The sequence below is a fragment of the Rattus rattus genome, chromosome 6, assembly GCF_011064425.1.
Source record: "Rattus rattus isolate New Zealand chromosome 6, Rrattus_CSIRO_v1, whole genome shotgun sequence".
NCBI lineage: Eukaryota > Metazoa > Chordata > Mammalia > Rodentia > Muridae > Rattus > Rattus rattus.
Genome location: NC_046159.1, coordinates 140936167 through 140955749, shown reverse-complemented (window position 1 = coordinate 140955749; position 19583 = coordinate 140936167). Strand labels below are relative to the sequence as shown.

The following is a 19583-nucleotide window of genomic DNA, read 5'->3' as shown; positions in this document are numbered from 1 at the left end:
TTAATACTATTTAAACTTAACTCATTACAGATCCCATATTTCAACATCATCAGGAAGAATCGAATATAATTGGATCATCTTTGGGCAGTCCTGTTTCTGAAGACTCAAAGGATGTTGAGGACTTGGTAAACTGTCACTAGATTATTAGAAGCAGGTACTTCAGGAAGCCACATTGTTGACTACATTGTCTCCAAAGAAAGGAGCCATCCCAAGAGTCTTGGTCTGCCATTCCTCTGGCCTGTGCATAGCTGCTGTGCTTAAGCCATGCACATCGTTGCTGCTGTTACTTTTTACCTCCTTTTAAGTAGATCATCTGAGGTCCAATTTTATAAGTGTGTTATGATGGAGGATAGGAAGTGTGAGCTGCCCAGACTTGTTAAGTTTTGTGTCAAGAGGGAGTTGCAGTCACTGCAGCTACTTCTGTCACCAAAGCTTCACTCCTCTGGTTTACATCTAAGCAGTAATACCCATCTCTGCGGTGGACACTGAGCTCTGCCCAGACTCAGGCTGGTCTGCTTACAATTCAGGTTATATTAGCAACAAGGTCCAGCTCACCTTAGCAGTGACTTTCAGAAAGACTAACTTAGGAGTTTATGACATGACCAGCATCCAGGTCCAAGATCATGGGAGGTGGCTGTGATGGTTAACCCATTGCTGGCAGTGGGAGCTGACTGAGGCAGGGTAAAGGACAGAGCAGAGAGTCAAGAAAATTCACTACAGGTCTTTGGTTTTTAACTTTTAAAGGGAATGTGGGTAAAGTGGTAACAATGCACTGGTAACCAAGCAGTTATCACCCTCATCAGAACCAGTCCTTAGTTTACAGTTAGCACTTTGAGGTGAGATTACATGAGGGGAGGTAATATTGCCTGTATTTGATAACCATGACTTTTTTTTATTACACGTTTTACTATATAAATTGCCCAGAAGATAGTTGAGGGGTATTAGAGTATGCTGTTCACTTAGTGCATTACCTGGTGGGGGTACAGTATAGCTTCTCCCTCAGGCACTTTTAAAAAACAAAGTTTGCTTCTGTATCAAAAGAAAACAAATCAAGAGTCATTCCTAAGGTAAAGCCAAAAAGTAGCCTCTAGGGCTTTAATGATATGATCATTATAGAAAAGTCAAAAAAAAAAAAAAAAAAAAGGAAACTTGTATAAATTATTTTATTTATTACTGTAATTAGATCTTCACAATCAAAGTTGTCTTTTCACCATCTGTTTTATTAATGTGAAACTGTAGTAATAAGGAAAAGTTGGTTGCCTAGGGAACAATAATTGTATATTCAGTTTAACAGAAATAAAAGAGTATTTGTCTTAAAATGCAAGATTTTGAGCCATGCAATTAAATTGTTAAAAAAAAATTTCAAAACGGAAAATCCTTTGCTATTTAAGGGCTGGAATGTTTCAGCTTTTTAAAGGAAAGCAGAGATGTATGGTACAGCTCCCTTGCAAGAGGGGATTCAGATTTACAGTTAACATGAAAATCATGGCAGACGTGTGTGGAGGATTCTTCGTACACTGGTTTGCAGCAGTTACATTCACATAGATTTCCAAGAGTCCTGGTAAGTCCATCTCTGCAGCCTCACCTTCCCACATCGTGGAAGTACAGGTTCGCACATATACATAGCATGATAATAGAAAACAAGATATAGTAAATGAGATTCCTAAATTTCGGTTCTAAGTCTCCTTGTCGATACCAGTAGATCTAAAAGAAGAATCAAGTAAAGATTTAGGTAATGACCAACTATTACAGTGTTAAATACAACTAATGCTTCTTTATACGGATATCGTTAAAACTTAATTGTCCTGACATAGTTTTCAGTTTAATTATGATTCAAGTAGTGCTAACTAACAAGTGTTTCCATGGTCCAACGTCATGTGTATTCCTGTTTCTGTTGGGTTCTAACCTCAGAGTAGTCACTAATCCGGCTAGATGAGAACATGTGTCTGGATACACTTTTAGTATATTTGAACCACCAGGAGGGCAGATGCAAAGATTTATGTAACTGACTCAAATTGGATATGTAAGAGGGCCTCCATAAGTAAATACATAATTTAAATACCTCAACCTTGGTCACTCAGGGCTGTAGAACATAGGAGACAAGAAAACTTCAAAATTCAACCTTAGACTAGCTCTACTCAAGTGTTCACAACCTATGTAGGTTTGAAACAATTTAAGGATTTTTAAAACAAACAAAAACCTTTTGTTTTGAAAAATGGTGTTAGAAAATGATGTTAGAGGTCAAACCCCTGCATGTTAGATCATCTCTCCCACTGAGCTGCAACCCCATGCCCAGGTTTTCCTGTTTCATAAAGTTTCAAGCCCAACAATTAACCTAAATAACAGAAGAAACAACCACCATCCTCTGGGGTGGGGCTTGTTTTTGGTACACAAAGGGGTCTCTGTTTCCTGACAAATGTAATGTGATTACCTATATGCTGGGAGGATCACAAATCAAAGTGGATCGTGTGTAATTATCAGGAGCAAATCTGGGGGGAGTTAAAGGAGAGGTGCCCTATTCTAGACCCAGGGGCTAGCAATCTGTCTAAGCATTGCCACGTACGCGCTTACAGACACTTAAATTCTATATAGTACTCACAAGTATGCAGGCAGTAATACTACTCAAAGAGATGCAGACAGCAAAAAAAATATTCAGTGGTTTGGGAGGTAGTTGAGGAACAGAAAAGCACTGACCAGTGTTACCTGTATGGAGAGAAATATGTTAAAAAAAAAAAATTAAAAAAAAAAAAAAAAAAAAAGGCCTTGAGCAGAATTCCAAGGTGTGGTTAGACCGAGGTGAGGCAAGGTGATACATTTTACATTATAAAATCATGTTTAAGTCAGTTAACACTTTTTTCTAACTTTCCTGGTAATATGAAAGAGGGCAAAACAAGTCTCAAAACGAACGAAAAGCCAACATCAACAGTGAATCCCATTCCCAAGATTAATCTGATTATCCTGGTATTATAAATATTCCTAGTAAGTGAATAGTGCTCATTTCAGCAGAATATAAACTAAACTGGAACAGTAAAGAGATTAGGGTGGTCCCAACACAAGGCTGACATGAAACTCACGGATGGAGCACTCCATTTTATAAACATCGTCCCCAAAAGTGGTGTGGTACACACGCATGCATAAACTGTTAATGCCTATTTGTTTTCAGTATTGCCAGGATACTGTGGAAAATTAAAATGACAAAAGTAAAAGGGAAAAAAATAACTGAATATGCACAAAGCTGGTTTGTCATAGTTTTATGATAAATCCGAAGCAAGAGTATAGTAGGTTTCTGTTCCGCATTTTGTTTCTACCTTGTATTAAAAAGCAATGGGCAAACTAAGGTTTGTTCTTTTTGACAAACTTAATCCCTATTTATCAGACTTTAGAAACTAGTTTTAGTCTGATAGACCTATATAAAATGTGTATCACATGTAATTCTAATGTGCTTCACAGAATTTAAAAATTTACTGTGTACTAGCTAAGTCTTTTAAAACTTGGCCAGAGAACATTTAAGGCATTAAGTGGGAGAGGTGGTGGTCACTGACAGAGGAGTTGGTTACTGGCACTATCACTTTTCCAGATTTACTAAGCAGGTAACAGTGGCAAACTGCTGACTGTCTTTGCTGTGACTGTCATGTTCTACATGTTTGTACCCTCATTAAAAGTCTTTGTTTGGGAAGAATTGATACTAAAAGTTCTCAATGCTGGCCAGCAGGACAAACGTGGCAAAACAAAAACAAAGATACTTACTAGGATCAACAAGGTGGTTAAGCCGCCAACTACTAAATTGATGATTCGGTCCTGAAAGAGACAAGAGTTTGTAAGCCAGGTGACTTGCATTCAGCTGCTGCCAGAGTGGAAGCTGGGATAGCACAGGATGAAAAGACCAAGGCCACGTCGGCCCTTTGAGGTCTTCCAAATAAAAAGGCTGTGGTAATGGGAATGGTTCTGGAAATGAGGGACACTGAGGAGTGTGTGTGCCCTTTGGGGTGACTGACTATTCCTAACTGAGGAGTGATGGGGGATGATGCCCACGGTGCCAGGCATAGCCTTGGCACCAGACTGAGAAACAGGAATGTATGTGAGTGGCATACGAAGCTGCGTGCCCTGGCTACCTGAAACTACTTGACGCTGTTAGAAAGGCCCAGGGCACCATGCTGGAGGGAGACAAAGGCTCCAGTGTTGTTTTTTTCTCCAACTTAGTAAGACTTGAGTGATGTAAACAAGGAGTTATTTGACCCAAGAGTTTTCTTATGGTTTTCATCCCTATTCCAGCCAATTCTATAAAATATCTGAAGTGGGGATAACCTAAATATTACAGGCTAAGATAAAGTGAGCCCAGTGTGTTTTAAAGTACCTGACAAAAATTAGAACAAATCCTGAAAACCAAGCTTAACTATGTTACAAAGTAGTAAGGTTGGCAGGTCCTTTATAAGGTTATAGAACAGAGGACTAGAGTTGTCACTTGCCTGGAGTGTACAGGACCCGAGTCTTGAATGCTCAGCACCCCTATCCTGAGGAGGGGGGGTGGGGGGAATTACACAACAAGGTTGGGATTTAAGACTTGATTAGGAAACAGTACTTCAGGGCCAACCAGAACAACTTATTTGTGCGAAGCCAAAGCTGGAATGAATTCATATTTATGGCGCGGGGGCTACTGGTCTTCCAGCCAAGGCCTTGCACACGATGCTAGGCAGACTCCACAGCACTTTCCTCTTTCAAGTTCTCCACTTTTGAAAAACAAAGTGGCAGGCAAAGGTGGGTGTGTAGTAGGTTTGGGGTGTGCCTGATCTATGCAAGGACATACCCTAACTTCACTAAGAACTCAACAGATCTTAACAACACGACCCACCAAAAATTAGACCATTTCTTAGTAAAGAGACCTGGGAGCAACTTGTTAGCCACTTAACTTCCAGGCAGGACTAATGCGTATGTGTTCATCAGAGTGCATAAGGATAAAACCTGTACACGTCTGCAACTTTCAACTGGCTATTCTGAGAGTATCTTCTCTCAAGAGATTTGCAGAAATGTAGTATGGGTCTTCATATCCTAACAGCTCTGTCACTAACAGGTATATAAAAGAACCAAGGTAAATGGCTGTTTCCAAATGTCACAGCAGCCTGTTCACAAAAATCAAGAGTAAAGAGAGAGGAGAAAAAAAATCAACAAAACAGATGGAGAGCCAAATGACCAGACATCTCTTCTACGAGGGCACTGGGGTTATGGCCTGCTTAGTGACGTGCCTTCCTTCCACACGAGCCAGGCGGCCTGAGTTTGGGTCAATAACCAGCACTCACCTAAAAAGCTGGACGTGAGGCCTGGAGAGTTGGGCCCAAGTTTGATTTCCAGCACGTTCTCAAGCAATTCACACTTGTAACCCTAGCTCCAGGGGATGTGACACCCTCTTCTGGCCTCTGGGCGCACACTATACACACGCACACACAGTTGTGTTGTGTTCTGTGAAAGCTAGACATGGCAGCGTGCATCTCTAAGTCCTCTCCTGGAGTTAGAGGAGATGTAGAGACAAGTGGGGCTGTAGAGCTCAGTGCCAGAGTGGCTAAACTAAGAGACCTTATCTCAAAATAGAGGTGGAAAGCGATAAGGGAAATCACCAAACACTGACCTCTGACCTCCAATGTACGAACATATATATATATATATATATATATATATAAAATTGCAGTATGATCTGCACATGAAGAGGCTCAGGAAAATCAAAGTGCCTAAGGCTACAATTCTAAATTAAACAAGATGGACAGGCCTACTTACCCCATAAAAAAACTTCACATTCCTTGCTAAACAACATATCCTAAAAGCCACTACTGCTGTCAGTTGACAGATGGCACCTCACAAAGCCTATTAGCATGTCCTGTTAGCCTATTATGATAGCATAACTGCTGTCATCATGTAATGCAAACAATCCCCCTGCCTGGCTTCTAGACACTTGACAGAATTTCCTCAATCAACAGTTACTTTGCTAAAATGCAGCCTTTCTCTTGGTTGTTTCTGAGGTCAGCTGTTTAGAATGTGGCACAAAGGCTTAACAGTGTTTACTTCCTCCCATCCAGAGCCTTGCCCTCAGGCCTCCTGCTACTGAGTGCCATAAACCCAGGTTAGAAGAACTACAGAGTTCATTAGAAATTTCTCACTTCTAATGCTGTACCCAGATCTGCTTACTCCAATATGGTATATGGATCAGTTGCATTAGCCTTACCTAAGAGCCTGTTTAAATGCAAAATCAAGTGTCTGTGTCTGTGTCTGTCTGTCTGTCTGTCTGTCTCTCTCTCTCTCTCTCTCTCTCTCTCTCTCTCTCTCTCTCTCTCATCTGCTGTGTCAGATAACATTTTTAACAAGATCTGGTATAAGTCTTGAGCAAACCACTTTGATAGTTCAAAGCTTAGGGTAGAAATCCTTTGTCTGGGACAACGATTATATTCCCGGGTTCAACAGGCTCTTCTAGCCAATCTCCAAATCACAGAACAGATGACTTCATCACTAGTTAAGGTGTCAAAGGGCATTTAAGGGAAGAATGTGCTTCATATGGGAGATATATAGTACATGGAAACAAACACTGAATTAATAAGATACACTGAAACTCAAGTTTTTCTGTCTGCAGCTAGTGTTATTTTTCCCAGAAACTACCTATTCCATGCCCCCAAGTTTTATTTTTATCCTAGTTCTTAGATTTTTCTGCCCCTGTGTGACCCAAGTGGATCATCATTTAGCCTCATCTCGTTTGATAGACTAAAATGCACTGAATATCGATAGTTTCAACAGTTTCTAATTCTGAATGTGCTTCAGATACACTTGGGGTCAGATAGGACTAGTCACCTGGTAACTTAAAAAGTCCCCAACTTGCCTGGCCAGTCATTGTCCAGCACATTGTTCGAAGGTACAGGCCATCGACTCAAACTCAGGTAGCAAAGGCTTTTACAGGATACTGACAGTAACATCCAAGAGTCAGCAGCCATCATCCGCTCTTGGGAAATGCCGTTGCTCTAGAGTTTAGAATGCTCCCAAGCGTCATGGTCAACCTTCTGTTTCCATAGCAACTTGTCCCTACTCCCCAAACAGCTTTTGTGGGAAACATAAAAGGCCATGTAACAATAAAGATGAAGGCAAAACTCTAAAGGAGTTTCAAGAACACTTACGAGGCAGGAAGAGGTAAGCACATTCATGGGTGACACTGCCTGTGAAGTGATTTCTGACTTCATGTCTCCTCCTCAATGAGGCTTTGCTTTCTATGGCTTCAAGTTACCGGTGCGTCAGAAATCCAAAAGGGAAACTTCCCAAAATAAACAAGTGTATGCTTCAAACTATACATTATTCTGAGCAGCATAATCAAATCATGTCGAGCTCCATCCTGCCTGTGATCTAAACATCCTTTTCACAGTACTGACACTACACAGTACCATGCTCTTCGGTGGAACCAACTCAGCTGTCAGATCTGTTACGGCACTTGTGTTCAGTGACACTTCTACACAAGAACGAGGCTGTCAAGATAAGCCACCGAGTGCTGCTTTACATACCACGGTAGAACCTCTCAAGTTGGGGAGGAGGAGTTGCTGGGGTTAATGACATCTACTGTACAAACACATCTGTGAAGTTCTGCAAAGTTTACTGTTGCACCTCAAGAGGGAAGGGACAGCCACAGTGCATGGTTAGTACTTAGCTAAGAGGAAAGGACATTTTATTGTATATGATTCCAAGTGTCTCTTGAAGACGGGACACTTCCAAGACGTGGCAGTTCTCACCCATCAAAGTACGTAATCTGGATCAGCAAATGAGGCAAACTTGTGGCTCTAGGTGGAATTTGTTATGTGATATTGCATATAAAATGCAGTTTTTCATACTCAACCAGTTCTCATACTGGTCCTTAAAATAAGCTAAATATAGGATAGGTGCACTCACAAAACGGTGAAATTCGGAGGTGAAATGGTTGAGAAACTGCTCCCAATTTGACTATCCCTCATCCGTAGCTGAACTCAAACATCTCTTTAACTTCAAACCCTTTCTGGATATCATCCCTCAGGAGAGAGATTCCCACTTCAAGACCCCCAAAGATCACTCATTTTACACTTACTAAGTCAAAGTGAGACACACTACCTGTGTAAGGCTGGCACTTAGTAGTGGGGATAGGTGGCCTCCTTCAGGATTGCACACTGTTGGTATCTAGGGAAGTAAACCAAAAGTGTCCAATGGCATTTTCCTTAAAGCCTCTTGCCAGTAGAGGGAGCCCATCTCTGTCCTGGGACCTGGCCTGTATACAGTCAACAATGGCCTGCGTGCTTATGGGATGGGCATGTAGCAGAACAGCGCCACCTAGGACACACATGGTCCTGCCCAACATCCTCTCAAGTGCTTCCTGGAACCACACTTCAGGCATCTCTTGAAAACAAGAGATACGTGGCAATTCCAAACCTCCCGCAAACAGCTCACGCTCCTGTGTACTAGTCCTAGACTGAACAAGTCAGGACTTCACCGGGCTGGACATTTTGTTTTCCAAGCCAGCTTAAGACACCTCTCAGTCATACCAACTTCACTTCCTCATCTCAACTATGTGCTATGCCAAATCCTTCTTGTCCTACTCTTTTACCTTCTCTCCTCCTGTCCCCAAAACTGGACCACATTCATCAAGCCAAGCATAACCAATCTGCTACACCAAACCTATGACTTAAGAACCTCCTTTGCAGAATACGTCAGGGGTTAGCAATTCCAGAAATGCAACGAAGACTCCCTGGAGGAAGCCTCTTGGGAAACCTGGCCCTGAGCCACATGGTTGAAAATCCTCCAACAGCCACTGAGGACTGGCACTAGGCCCAGCTCTGGATAAGTCTAAATACCTTAAAACTACTCATCTCGTCCTCTATGTGTCAAATGTTGGGGATGGTGAAGCCAAAGCTTGTTTTATTCTCAGACTTTGAGCCACTTCGTATAATAGAAGCCCAGCCCAATAGTAAGCCTATGCCCTTGTCCTCCCAGGAGAGGGCCTTTTCCTATCAAGCCATGAGCCTCTGAGAGCTGCCAGTGTTCACAGTGACCTCACTGTCTTACCATATTCCTCCGCCAACAATACCGAGAATTATCAAGATGGTATTAAAGGAAGAAACGAGGTTTTCTATACTCAGCTAGTCCCTCGCTGTGTTTCACTGGTCTCTTGAGTAGACTGCTTCAGACCTCTCCAGAAAGTGGCTGGGAACACTCTCTCTGCTTGGGTTCTCAGTCCTTTCTTGAACCCATTATATCAGTAGTCATCCCTACAAAAAAAATGTTGAGCAAGAAAGGAATGCCCAGTTTCCATTCCATCCTAAAGAGGATCTCAAAGTGGCCTGCATTGCTGTCCCTCCTGTACCCATGCCTTCCTCAATCCGTCATCCCCGTTTGCACCACTGGTCACTGGCTCTCAAGGAGACATACCACCGGCCATAGAATCTCAAGTCCCTCCAACATCAGAAGAGCCCCTTTCTACTTAGATTTTATGCTTTCACTTTCTGTTCTTTCTATAGTGACTGAGAATATAACAGAGTAGATGAACAGTGACCAGGGCGCAGATGGGATGGGGGAGGGCAATGAGGAATCACTGCAGTGTGGAAGTTGAGAAGCCCTTTTTAAAGAAAAGCAAGGAAATATACAGGAATCCAGAAGAGGGCTGTTGCAAACAAATCTATGCAGCACTGGCCAAAACTGAAACAGAAATGAGCTGTCACCTTATGTAGTGACATCCTCTCCAAATTTAATATGTAAATAATCTGCAGGGCTGGCTTTAAGAGGTGTCCTCTTTGAAGCCAGGCATGGTGGCTGTGGTGGTTTGAATGCTTGGCCCATGGGGAGTGGCACTACTATGGGGTGTGGCCTTGTTGAAGGAGGCGTGGCCTTGATGGAGGAAGTGTGTCACTGTGGGGCGGGATTGTGAGGTCTCCTATGCTCAAGCTCTGCCCAGCATGGAATTACAGTCTCCTCCTTACTACCTATGGATCAAGATGTAAAACTCTCCACTCCTTCAGCACCATGTCTGGTACATGATGCCATGTTTCCCATCAATATGATAACGGACTGAACCTATGAAACTGTAAGCCACTCCCAAGTAAATGGTTTGCCTTATAATAGTTGCCTTGGTCATGGTGTCTCTTCAGAGCAATAAAACCCCTAACCAAGACAGTGGAGCATGCCTTTAATCCCACTACTTAGAAGGCAGAGGCTGGTGTCCCTCTGAAGGCATGCTAGGTCACATGTCTTTTCTCGTGGCTCATATGTGCTGTTGGGATGACAGGATGTACTTTTCACAACAGAGTGAGTTCTAGGGCAACCAGGGCTATTTAAAAAAAAAAATCTGTCTGGGAAAAATATTTATAGAGAGAGGAAGGGAAAGATAGCATCTTTGGGAAGTGATTAATACACAAAGGTTGAGGGGTGCCTGGGTTCAGTACCTCTCAAAGCCTTTTGTCAATCCATTCTGCTATACTGACCACATGGCATTTCTGCCCTCCCCCTCCCCCCCAGGGGCAGCAGCAAGTCACCACCTTGAAAGCAGCCCCCACCTGATACTAATCCTGCTGACTCCTTGGTCTTGGACTTCCCAACCTCTTAAAAGAATGAGAAAATTAATTCCTGTTTTCAATATACACGCCAACTGGCAATTTGTTCCAGGGGCACCAATGTACTTAGAACAAAAAGCCAGATAGAACCGAAAAAGCAATGGTAACAGAAGAAAAAGTACATTCTATCATCCCTTCAGCACATATGAGCCATGAGAAAAGACATGTGACCTGGCCTATTTTCTGGGATGTAGCTGTGGACCTCACCGGTTCGCACTGAACTCTTGAGATCTGTTGTCACCATGCCCGGTCAACCTTCTACGCATGCTTCTAGGTCAGGACTCAGAATCTGACCCGATGTTCTTGAGAACTCCAACTATGACAGGGCACAATATAACATCTATCGGTTCTTAGCTTCTTATCTCACAAACGTCTGAGGACTGGGTACTCCTAGGAAGGGAAGCAGAGCCAACTTGCTAATGTGCAAAGCCCACTAGGCAGACTTTCTCCTCACTGTTCTCTGTAAGTGAGGCAGTGACAGCTGGAGCCACATCCTAGCTTCCTGTTTCCTAAACTTAAGGATTTTCATGGTGTAAGTAAGGTTAGAGACATAGATTTTCAGAAATTACTTTGCTTCCTTTCCAGTCATAGAGGAAAACTTTGTGTCATACAAGCTCTAGAAATGGCTGGGTAAGATAGCCATGAGAGGGGACAAAAAAATACCCTGAGAAGAAATGAAACATAGGAGTTTTCCTTTTACTGAATGAAGAAGTAAGAAACCACACGCTCTGTCAGTGAGTTGGTTTCTTCGGGGCTGCACGTCTCTGCCTAAATGGGATCTTCCCCTTATAAGGTCACCAGAGACAACCAGGGGGACATGAGTGGAAAATGAGACTTCTTGCCTCACTGGCTGACTCTGTGAACAGTGAACTCTGCCCAGCGGTACAAGTGTTCTGAGACCTCCCAAGGGAACAGTGAACTCTGAACAGAACCATAAACAAAGCTCAAGGCTGCAGGTGGCCGGCATGGTGGCACATTCCTTTAATCCCAGTACACAGGAGGCAGAGGTAGACTGATTTCTGTGAGTTTGACGCCAGCCTGGTCTACAAAGTTTGACAAAAGCCAGGGTTATGTAGAGAGACCCTATCTCAAAAATTAATTAATTAATTAATTAATTAAAAAAATGCAGGTCTACTGACAACACATTTTCCATTATCACACATGGATTTGAATACAAAATTCCCTCTTCTTTTTGATCAACTTAATTGAGACATTTATTAATTTCCTGTTATTTCGCCACATTCACGGTTTGAAGCATCTTCAGGTTATGAATATTTTTGTATATTCATTCCTACCAGATTCTCCTCACAGATAAAAATGTACCTGAAATAGATTGTGTTCCCTGAAGCACCATTTATGGAAGCTAAAGTAAAAATAGAGCACAAACACGGTCCTACATGTTTAAGGGGAGAAAAACAACCATCGTCGGTAACCACAGAAGCACACGATGACGTGCACTCAAGCTTTAGAATGGCAGACTGCAAAAATGCTGAGGCAGGGGCATGACGGACCCGACACGCAAACCTTCTCTTCAGCTACATACTGACTAGTAGGTTTGGATAAGTCACTTGGCATTTAAGATGCACTTTTCCAGTTGTATACAGATTGCTACGCTGCTGCAAAGATTAGGAAGTAAAAGTCCTCACAACAGGATAATTAATGCTCAATGGTGGCCATGTGCAATGGGAAGTCTTGAAGGACTGATCACACTCCTCCGAGCTTAGCGGGGGCTGAACTGACTCCTCTGTGCTTAGCCCCAACTTCTAAAGCAGCCAACAATTTTTAACTCATTTTATTTCCACGCAAGTCTGTCAATAATCTGGGCTCATCAAATATTATTACCATATCTATACACAACCGTGAGAAAAATAGCTATTCAGCTCATAGGAAGTAGTCAATAAGGATACCTGAGCAAAGGTTTAGTCTTCCCAGGGAGGGTAAACATGAATCAGAGCTTCCAAGAGGATAGGCTCAGTTTGTTTCTCACACAATACTGTATTATACACTCATTTAACACTGGCCTCCGCTATATATACCTCAACAGGAAAACAGCAGTAACTGAACTGCCTGAGAGTTTAAAACACCACTTCCTGTTTGGGCAGCCAGTGTACCCACATTTCCTAACAGAAGCGGCCTGTTGTTGTAGAATCTCCCAAGCATACAGGTCATGTTGGGGTGATGTTAATCCCTCACATTACCCTAAACCTTAATATATTTAAAAAGCCTTACATAAGAAGGGTCAAGAGCCTTGGGAACACATACTCTAGAAGCAGCCGCCTCTACCCATGTTCCCCACAGTACGCACACTAGTGCCAGGAGGCCCCCTTGACAGCCAGGTTTGTTGGAGGAAAGCAAGGACAGAGCTGGGGCTGTAAGGTTCCAAAGTAGAAAGTAAGACTGACTGAACAGGATTCAGGTTTGCGGGGAGAGGGAGCACTACAGGAAGACCACAAAAATCAAGAGGCGCTTAGCTACGAGGTCAAGGAAATAGTTGGGTGAGTGAAAAGCACTTGCCACACAAGCCTGATGTCCTGAGTTCAATCCCTAGAATCGAGGGAAGGGGGCAGGGGAGGGGGGGGGTCCGAAGGTCAGAGGAGAAATGTGACCTTGGACGGAGCGGCACAGAGCAAGGTATGACTAGTGCATCTCAACTCTCTCTGGATGTCTTCTACAGAGCTTTCCACAGGGGTCCCAAGTCCACTGATCCTGAGATAGGAGGAAGAAAACTTAAGGAGTGGAAAGGAAGAGTTCAGGGCCTCTGTTTGTCCAGAACTGCAACTTGGGCACAAGAAGGGAATGTGATTGGGCAGGCTAGATGAGAGAAGACAACGGTAGTTCCTCTGAGGGAGAAAGAGCTGTGCTCACTAGGTAACACAGAAACTAGGCTGTCGAGAGAAACTAGAAGCTTTGGCTGCTCGGAGGGCGGCCTTGTGGGGGCCTAAGCAAGAGAAGGCAGCAAAGGCACGGAGACCTTAACCACAGCTTTGTCCTTAAATCAGCAAACAATAACTAAATTAATTAAATTTAAAGGGGCTAAAAACCACATAAAGAGCATCTTACATTTCTCATCTCGCATTTGAATAGTCCCCGTTCAACCAACTTGCCTAGGGCACTGCAAGCAATCAAGGTTTTGCCCCTTCTCTTTGCTCGCTCCTTTACTGGAGGACATGAGGAGAGCATCTTGCTCTCGGAACCACTGTCAAAAGCCTCAGAGCCCACTGACCTCTGCAGAAAGCCTCTCTCCCCCTTCCCATCTGCTCTGGAGTCCACTGCAGTAACTCCCCAGCCTCACCTTCCACCATGACGTTCCAATAGGGTGTTCACTGCTCTTCTTAGATCAACTACAACGACTTTGCGAGCAGTCACCATCACGGGAACACATGGGTCTGGAAACCAGTTTCCATCACATCTCACCAGGGGAAGTGTTTGTCCTCTGCCCATCTGCATTAGCCGTGGGGAAGCGCTTCTTTGCTCTCTCCCACTGGAAGAATCATGGTCCCTCTTCTCACCCAGGTCCACAAAGCCTAGACAACTGAAACTGACTTACCTAAGGAATAATTATTAAGTCAAGAAATGAGGACACCCAAGCCTGGGCAACTGGATGCCCTTCCACTGCAGAGAAAGATGTTTTTCTAAAACCAAGGACTAAACAGGTTTTAGCAGCAGGGAAGGGAGTGTAGGAAAAAAAAAAAAAAAAAAAAAAAAAAATAGAGTCCTGGGTCCACCTTAAATCGCTCTATAGACCCATCTTGGAATGTTCCTGCAATGAGCATAAAACACTACACCAAAGCAGTTCAAAAACACCACTCACCCACCCTTATCAACTAGCATCTGAGTGGAAAGCCAGCACATAGAGCTTCTGAAACTCTCACACAGAGTTTTAAAAAAAACACCATAACCATAAGTCACTAGTTTTGGAACACACTTTCCAAATGATGATATCGGCCAACTGTGCTTGGTACCTGAGATATACAGCCCAGCGAACTGAAATGGACTCCAAGCGTAAAGCATACGCTGACATCCAAGACAGTATAAAACTAGTTATATCCTGAAACAACAGAACTAGTTATATCCTGAAACAGTGGGTTTATCGGTCTAAATATTTTAGTAGGTCTATAAAGAAATTCTAAATTACATATAAAGCCCAAATATTTCTTTGCAGAGAGAGAGAATATGAATATGAATATGAATATGTGTGTGTGTGGGTGTGTGTGTGTGTGTGTGTTGGGGGGTGTTGGTACTAGGGATCAAATACATAGGACCTTGTCCCATGTCAGGCAAGTGCTCTACCACTGAGCTTAAGTCTGTTGTGTGGTGTTTTAGTTGGTTGTGTAGGTGGTTGGGGTGGGGGTGGGGGTAGAGAGTGTTGTGAATAAAACCTGGAGTCTTAAACCTGCTAGGCGAGCATATAACCCCTGCACCTGTGGTCCACATATGGGTAGCCCTGTTTTAGAGACTACAAGAGCTACAGCACGGCCATAGAAAAACATCAGACATTTATTATTTTGCTCTCTGCCATGCTTGGTTTCCACCTGAAAGAAATGCACTACGGGAAAGAACTTAGGAATGTTTTTGGGTTTTCGTTTTGTTTGAAACCGGGTCTCACACTGTATCTCAGATTGGCCTGGAACCATGGAGCCAGGGCTGGCCTCAGACTCACGGCAATCTTACTGCCTCCTCCTAGGTGGGAAAAGATGGTTTAGGACAGTGAAAATAACATTCTGATACTCTGACCAAGACTGGTAACATTCTCAAAGGTATCCATGAGGTATAGTTTCTCACAAAATACGACCACTGTTCCTTCTGTCATCCCTCACTCAGAACAAGAACTGTTTTAGTCGCTCAATCTCCGAAGCTATTCCTAAACCTGCCAACTGAAGACTGAATCAATTTGTAATTCCAGTAATTGAAGTCACCGTGGTCATTCAAGTATGGAAGGCCGGAGATCCTTCTGGTCTGCCCACCCGGGGGGGCCTCTCAAGTTCCACCAAGTTTTAAGTTTCTTCTTCGGGGGTATAGATTCCAAGAGTGAAAATTCACTACCTGAGCTGGGGCAGCCCTTTACCCCTACTTCCTGGGAAGAGGCAACAAGTATTCGAATGTCTATAATGTGCAAAGGGAGAGCATGCTATGCAGGCTACATTCCTATTTTACCAAAAGGAAGCTGGCAAAATACTGGCAGAGAACTGGCTGAACAAGTAATACTGTGGAAGTTCGCTTCCTTAGCAGTACAACAGAAATAAAAACATCTGTCTGAGAAAGGACTCTCAAACAAAGAACGCTGAGTGCCCAGCCTGTTGCCTAGCGCTGAGGAAACACAAACCCTGGGACGCCCCTCTGTCTGGGCGTCAGTGTTCTTTGCCTTAAGAATTAAGAGATCACACTTACCACTTCGAGCCTATACCATGTTGGTTGTTCTAGGGAAATGAGATCACCAAATGAGATCTCTTCGTCCCAAGAGAGTGGGCTTTCCCCTGTCTGGATTTTCTCTGCTAAGTAGTAGTTCGCCATTACCAAGTTTCCACTTAGGTGGCTACTGTGTCTAGTTTCCTGGCATCTGAAGAGGAGTAAGTCAGAGCCACTCACAGAGGAGAGAGAGGAGAGATTGACTGAGAGATTGACTGCCCACAATTCCCAAGAATCCTCCAGCTCTAGTGGCTCCTCCCATCTAAGGGAATGGCTGTCCTGAAATCTGGCCTATCACTATTTAGACTCCATTCTTGTTCCTGTCCCCAACTCAGGCTTACAAATAAAGTTCTCTACTTGCTGTAGACAAAGACAGATGATTCTCCAGATCAGGCATCTCAGTTTATTGAAAACAGGTTTTGCCCCACATCAAAGCATGGGTCACTTTCCTTTCTCCGTTCCATGGACTTTACAGGCAATGGTCCCGTCCACCTCACAGGACAAGTTGTAGCAAACTTTTAATTATTTACTATTCTTAACTTTTACCTCGTTGACACCAGTGCTATGTTCTGAGGCTGCCTGAGTAGTGCAGGGCATTTATAACTGGTGTACGCTTGGTCTCAGGTGTGTCGTGAACAGAGATATATTTAGACACTGGTGTCCTTGGATGGGTTTCAAATGGATGAGGGATGGTAGGAAACTTTTAAGCAGTAGGCATTTGGCTGGCCAATAACATCAATTATTTCTCAATATCTACATATTTGTTGGGGGAGGGGTTGCTATTTTGCTTCTAAGGTTTCTGGTTTTGATTTGGGGGTCAAGATTGAACTGTGTACCTCAGTTCATCGTGAGCACCTGAGGGTGATCGATTCTCCTGCCCCAGCCCCCCAAGTGCTGACACTGACATAGTGAGATACCTCACCCAGCTGACTTCAGTGTCTGCCTCATCAACAAATCCACCTGGAGGCCCAGGGCTGCTGGATTACAGCGCCTGTGAGGTTAGAAGTCTGAACCACTCAGACTCCCAGTCGGTAGTACTCAGGGAGCTGCGTGCAGGAGGTAATGAACCTCATTGTGGACAGGTGGACACATTTTTCTCACATCAGTTTCATCTTTGTACCCAAAACACATGCCCTCCACGCTGTGACACCAGAATCCCCACATTATGCACACAGATCTCCCATTCTTGATTGCTTTAATACCCAGGTCCCAACGGATACACGTGAATGCTCAGTGGTGTCTGCATTAATAGAAGGAATGTTACTGAACCTGAGCTCCGGAGCACGGTGAGCTGAGATTATCTGAAGTCATCCATCTTGAAACGTCTTATGAAAGCACCCCAAGATAAATCAAAACCCATGTGGAATTTAAGAATAAGAATAAGCTGGCAGCTTCCCAATTTGGGCTTGCCAGTGACTACCAGGTGCAGAAGCTCTGTGTGTTACAGGCCTTCCCCAGAGGTAAGAAATCCAGCTCTACACTAAGAACAGCAACTTTTGAAAGGTTTACTGCTCTTTATCAGGGGTCAGGGGTCAACGGTCACCAATGCCATTTACAAGTCCGGAAGGGGCAGGGTGGGAAACAGCAAGTTAATCTTGCCTAGACTTCCGATAAAGTTGTATGCTGAGTACAGAGTTTCTTGATTGTCCCCAAGACAAGTATCATATCGGGGAAACAGCAAGTTTCAGAAAGTTAATGCTAAGTACAGAGAAAGGCCAGAGGCTCTATTTAATCAAGCTTCTTGAAAACTGTTATACATTCAATGGACTTATATAATGCCTCTGCCTATTTGAGAACTGGGACCCTTTGTTTGATCACCTGGGATGGTGGCCAACATCCACCTTCATGGAATTGCTTCACATCCTCATCCCCTTAAGAACGCTAGTTAAACCACCATCAGAAGCAACCCTGGGCTCTGGGCGCACTCCTGAAACCACTAAAGCTCTGAACGCACACCTGAAGTGTGCAGCTCAAAGTGCGCTGCTTGTGCAACCTTCGCAGGGCTCTCCTTCCACCGCGGGGATTTCCGCACTCACGTGAAGGGCTTCCCACAAACTGCCCAGAACTTTCTGAACTTTTCTCCACTCCAAGCAGCTCTTGGTGCCGGGTGCAGGGCAAACATCCCAAGAGGGAGGGAGGCGGGATTGCAGGACCAGCTCTTTCCAAGCACTCTCCAGACCGGCTGCAAGGAGCCAGTGGGATGGCGGAGGCCGGATTCTCGCACTCTGGCCCGGGGCCCACTCCCGCACTCACCTTGGCAGACGTCTCCCCGAACAGAGGTCTGTTATCCAGGCCGCTGGTCCCATAGGTCCTGGTAGCAAAGTCCTCCATTTTGGGGTTGCTTCGCTCGTCCCCAGCCGCTCAAAAGCGAGTCCGCATCAGCTCGCGAAGTCCGGACGCCCGCCCCTCACGGCGCACGCATGGCCCGGGCCCTGGGGGCAGTGGGGGGTACGGGAAATCCCGAAGGGGCGACTGTCACTCCCGGGGGTCCCCGGGCCGCTCCGCCCCAGCCCCGCCGTCCGCCTCTCCAGCCGCTGCCGCGGGAAGTGAAAGGAAACAAACAGCGCTTGGCCGCCGCCCCGCCCGCGCCCGCCGCCCCCAATCTCTGCCGGGCTCGGCGGGGAGAAAGTTTGCCTGACGTGAGTCCCCCGCGCGGCGGGGCGACCGGAGTGAAGTTGCGGGCCGAGCGCCCCAGCACACCACCCTAGCTCGGCTCCGCGTCCCGTCCCCGTGCTCCCCGCAGCCCCGGGGGCGCCCGCAAGCCAGACCTCGGCGTCCCGCGCCGCGCGCGCGGCGGATCCTGGCAGCGCCCGCACCCGCCGCGACCCCGAGCCGTGGGCCCCAGACGCCAGCGGGACCCCGGCGCGGTGCGGCGAGTCCCCTAGGCTCTCCGGTCCGGGACCCGCGGCCACTGTCGCAAACTGGTCGGGCCCGCCCAGACCGCGTCACTACTCAGGCAGCCAATCCCACGGGCAGAGGCGCCGCCTCGGCTGCAGAGCTTTATTTACAGAGGTGCGGGTCCTCCTACCCAAGCGCGGGTCTCCGTTTCTCCGCCTCTTGGCAATTAGCGGCTGCGCGATGCAGGTAGCCCAAGCCGGGTTCCGAAGACAGCCTCGAATCTGTCGTCTTAAGACCCATCAGCCTGCTTCGACCACTCCAGGATTTGGATTTGGACACTTTACCGGAGGCAGTTGTATATGCTTGTTTTATTCTGTATTACATACAGAATTAGAGGTCCTAGTTTACATAAACAAGTAGAAGTGGTGCTAGGTATTTCCTTGACTGGTCCAGTGAGGGTGCTGACTAAACACGTTTGCTGCCACACACACAGGCCAGAGCTTCGCATCCTGGGCCTCTTTGAAGTCTTGGGGCTTAGAGAGCTGAATGGAAGTGGACAAGCCGCACAAATACCTTCGCTCTAAATTTGAAGTTCTTCCTAAACACTAAAATCCAAACAGCTACACGGGATCAGGCTGACCCTAGTACCTAGATTCAAAGGAGCTCTGAAAGTGTTAGTGTGCAGGAGACCCTAAGGTGAAGCGGCACAGCCACGTAACGCTTAGAATCTAGACACGGGTTCCAGTG

The 19583-nt window shown here is 45.2% G+C and overlaps 2 protein-coding genes across 3 annotated transcripts in view; one reads left to right on the top strand and one right to left on the bottom strand.

Annotated features, from left to right (window-relative positions):
* Positions 1 to 1122, top strand: part of Dmtf1 (cyclin D binding myb like transcription factor 1) — a 40388-nt gene extending 39266 nt beyond the window's left edge. For both annotated transcript variants that reach the window (XM_032907044.1, XM_032907043.1), the window contains one exon: positions 31 to 1122. In XM_032907044.1, the coding sequence (XP_032762935.1) occupies positions 31 to 140 (110 nt within the window). In that variant the 3' untranslated portion in view covers positions 141 to 1122. The remainder of the gene's footprint in view (positions 1 to 30) is intronic.
* A 25-nt stretch (positions 1123 to 1147) lies between these two features.
* On the bottom strand, positions 1148 to 18927 carry Tmem243 (transmembrane protein 243). The gene is given in 6 exon segments (XM_032907045.1): positions 1148 to 1704; positions 2600 to 2679; positions 2682 to 2703; positions 3748 to 3798; positions 18252 to 18430; positions 18767 to 18927. Coding segments are annotated over 5 exon segments (354 nt in total). The 5' UTR covers positions 18330 to 18430; positions 18767 to 18927; the 3' UTR covers positions 1148 to 1581.
* Between the last annotated feature and the right edge of the window lie 656 nt (positions 18928 to 19583).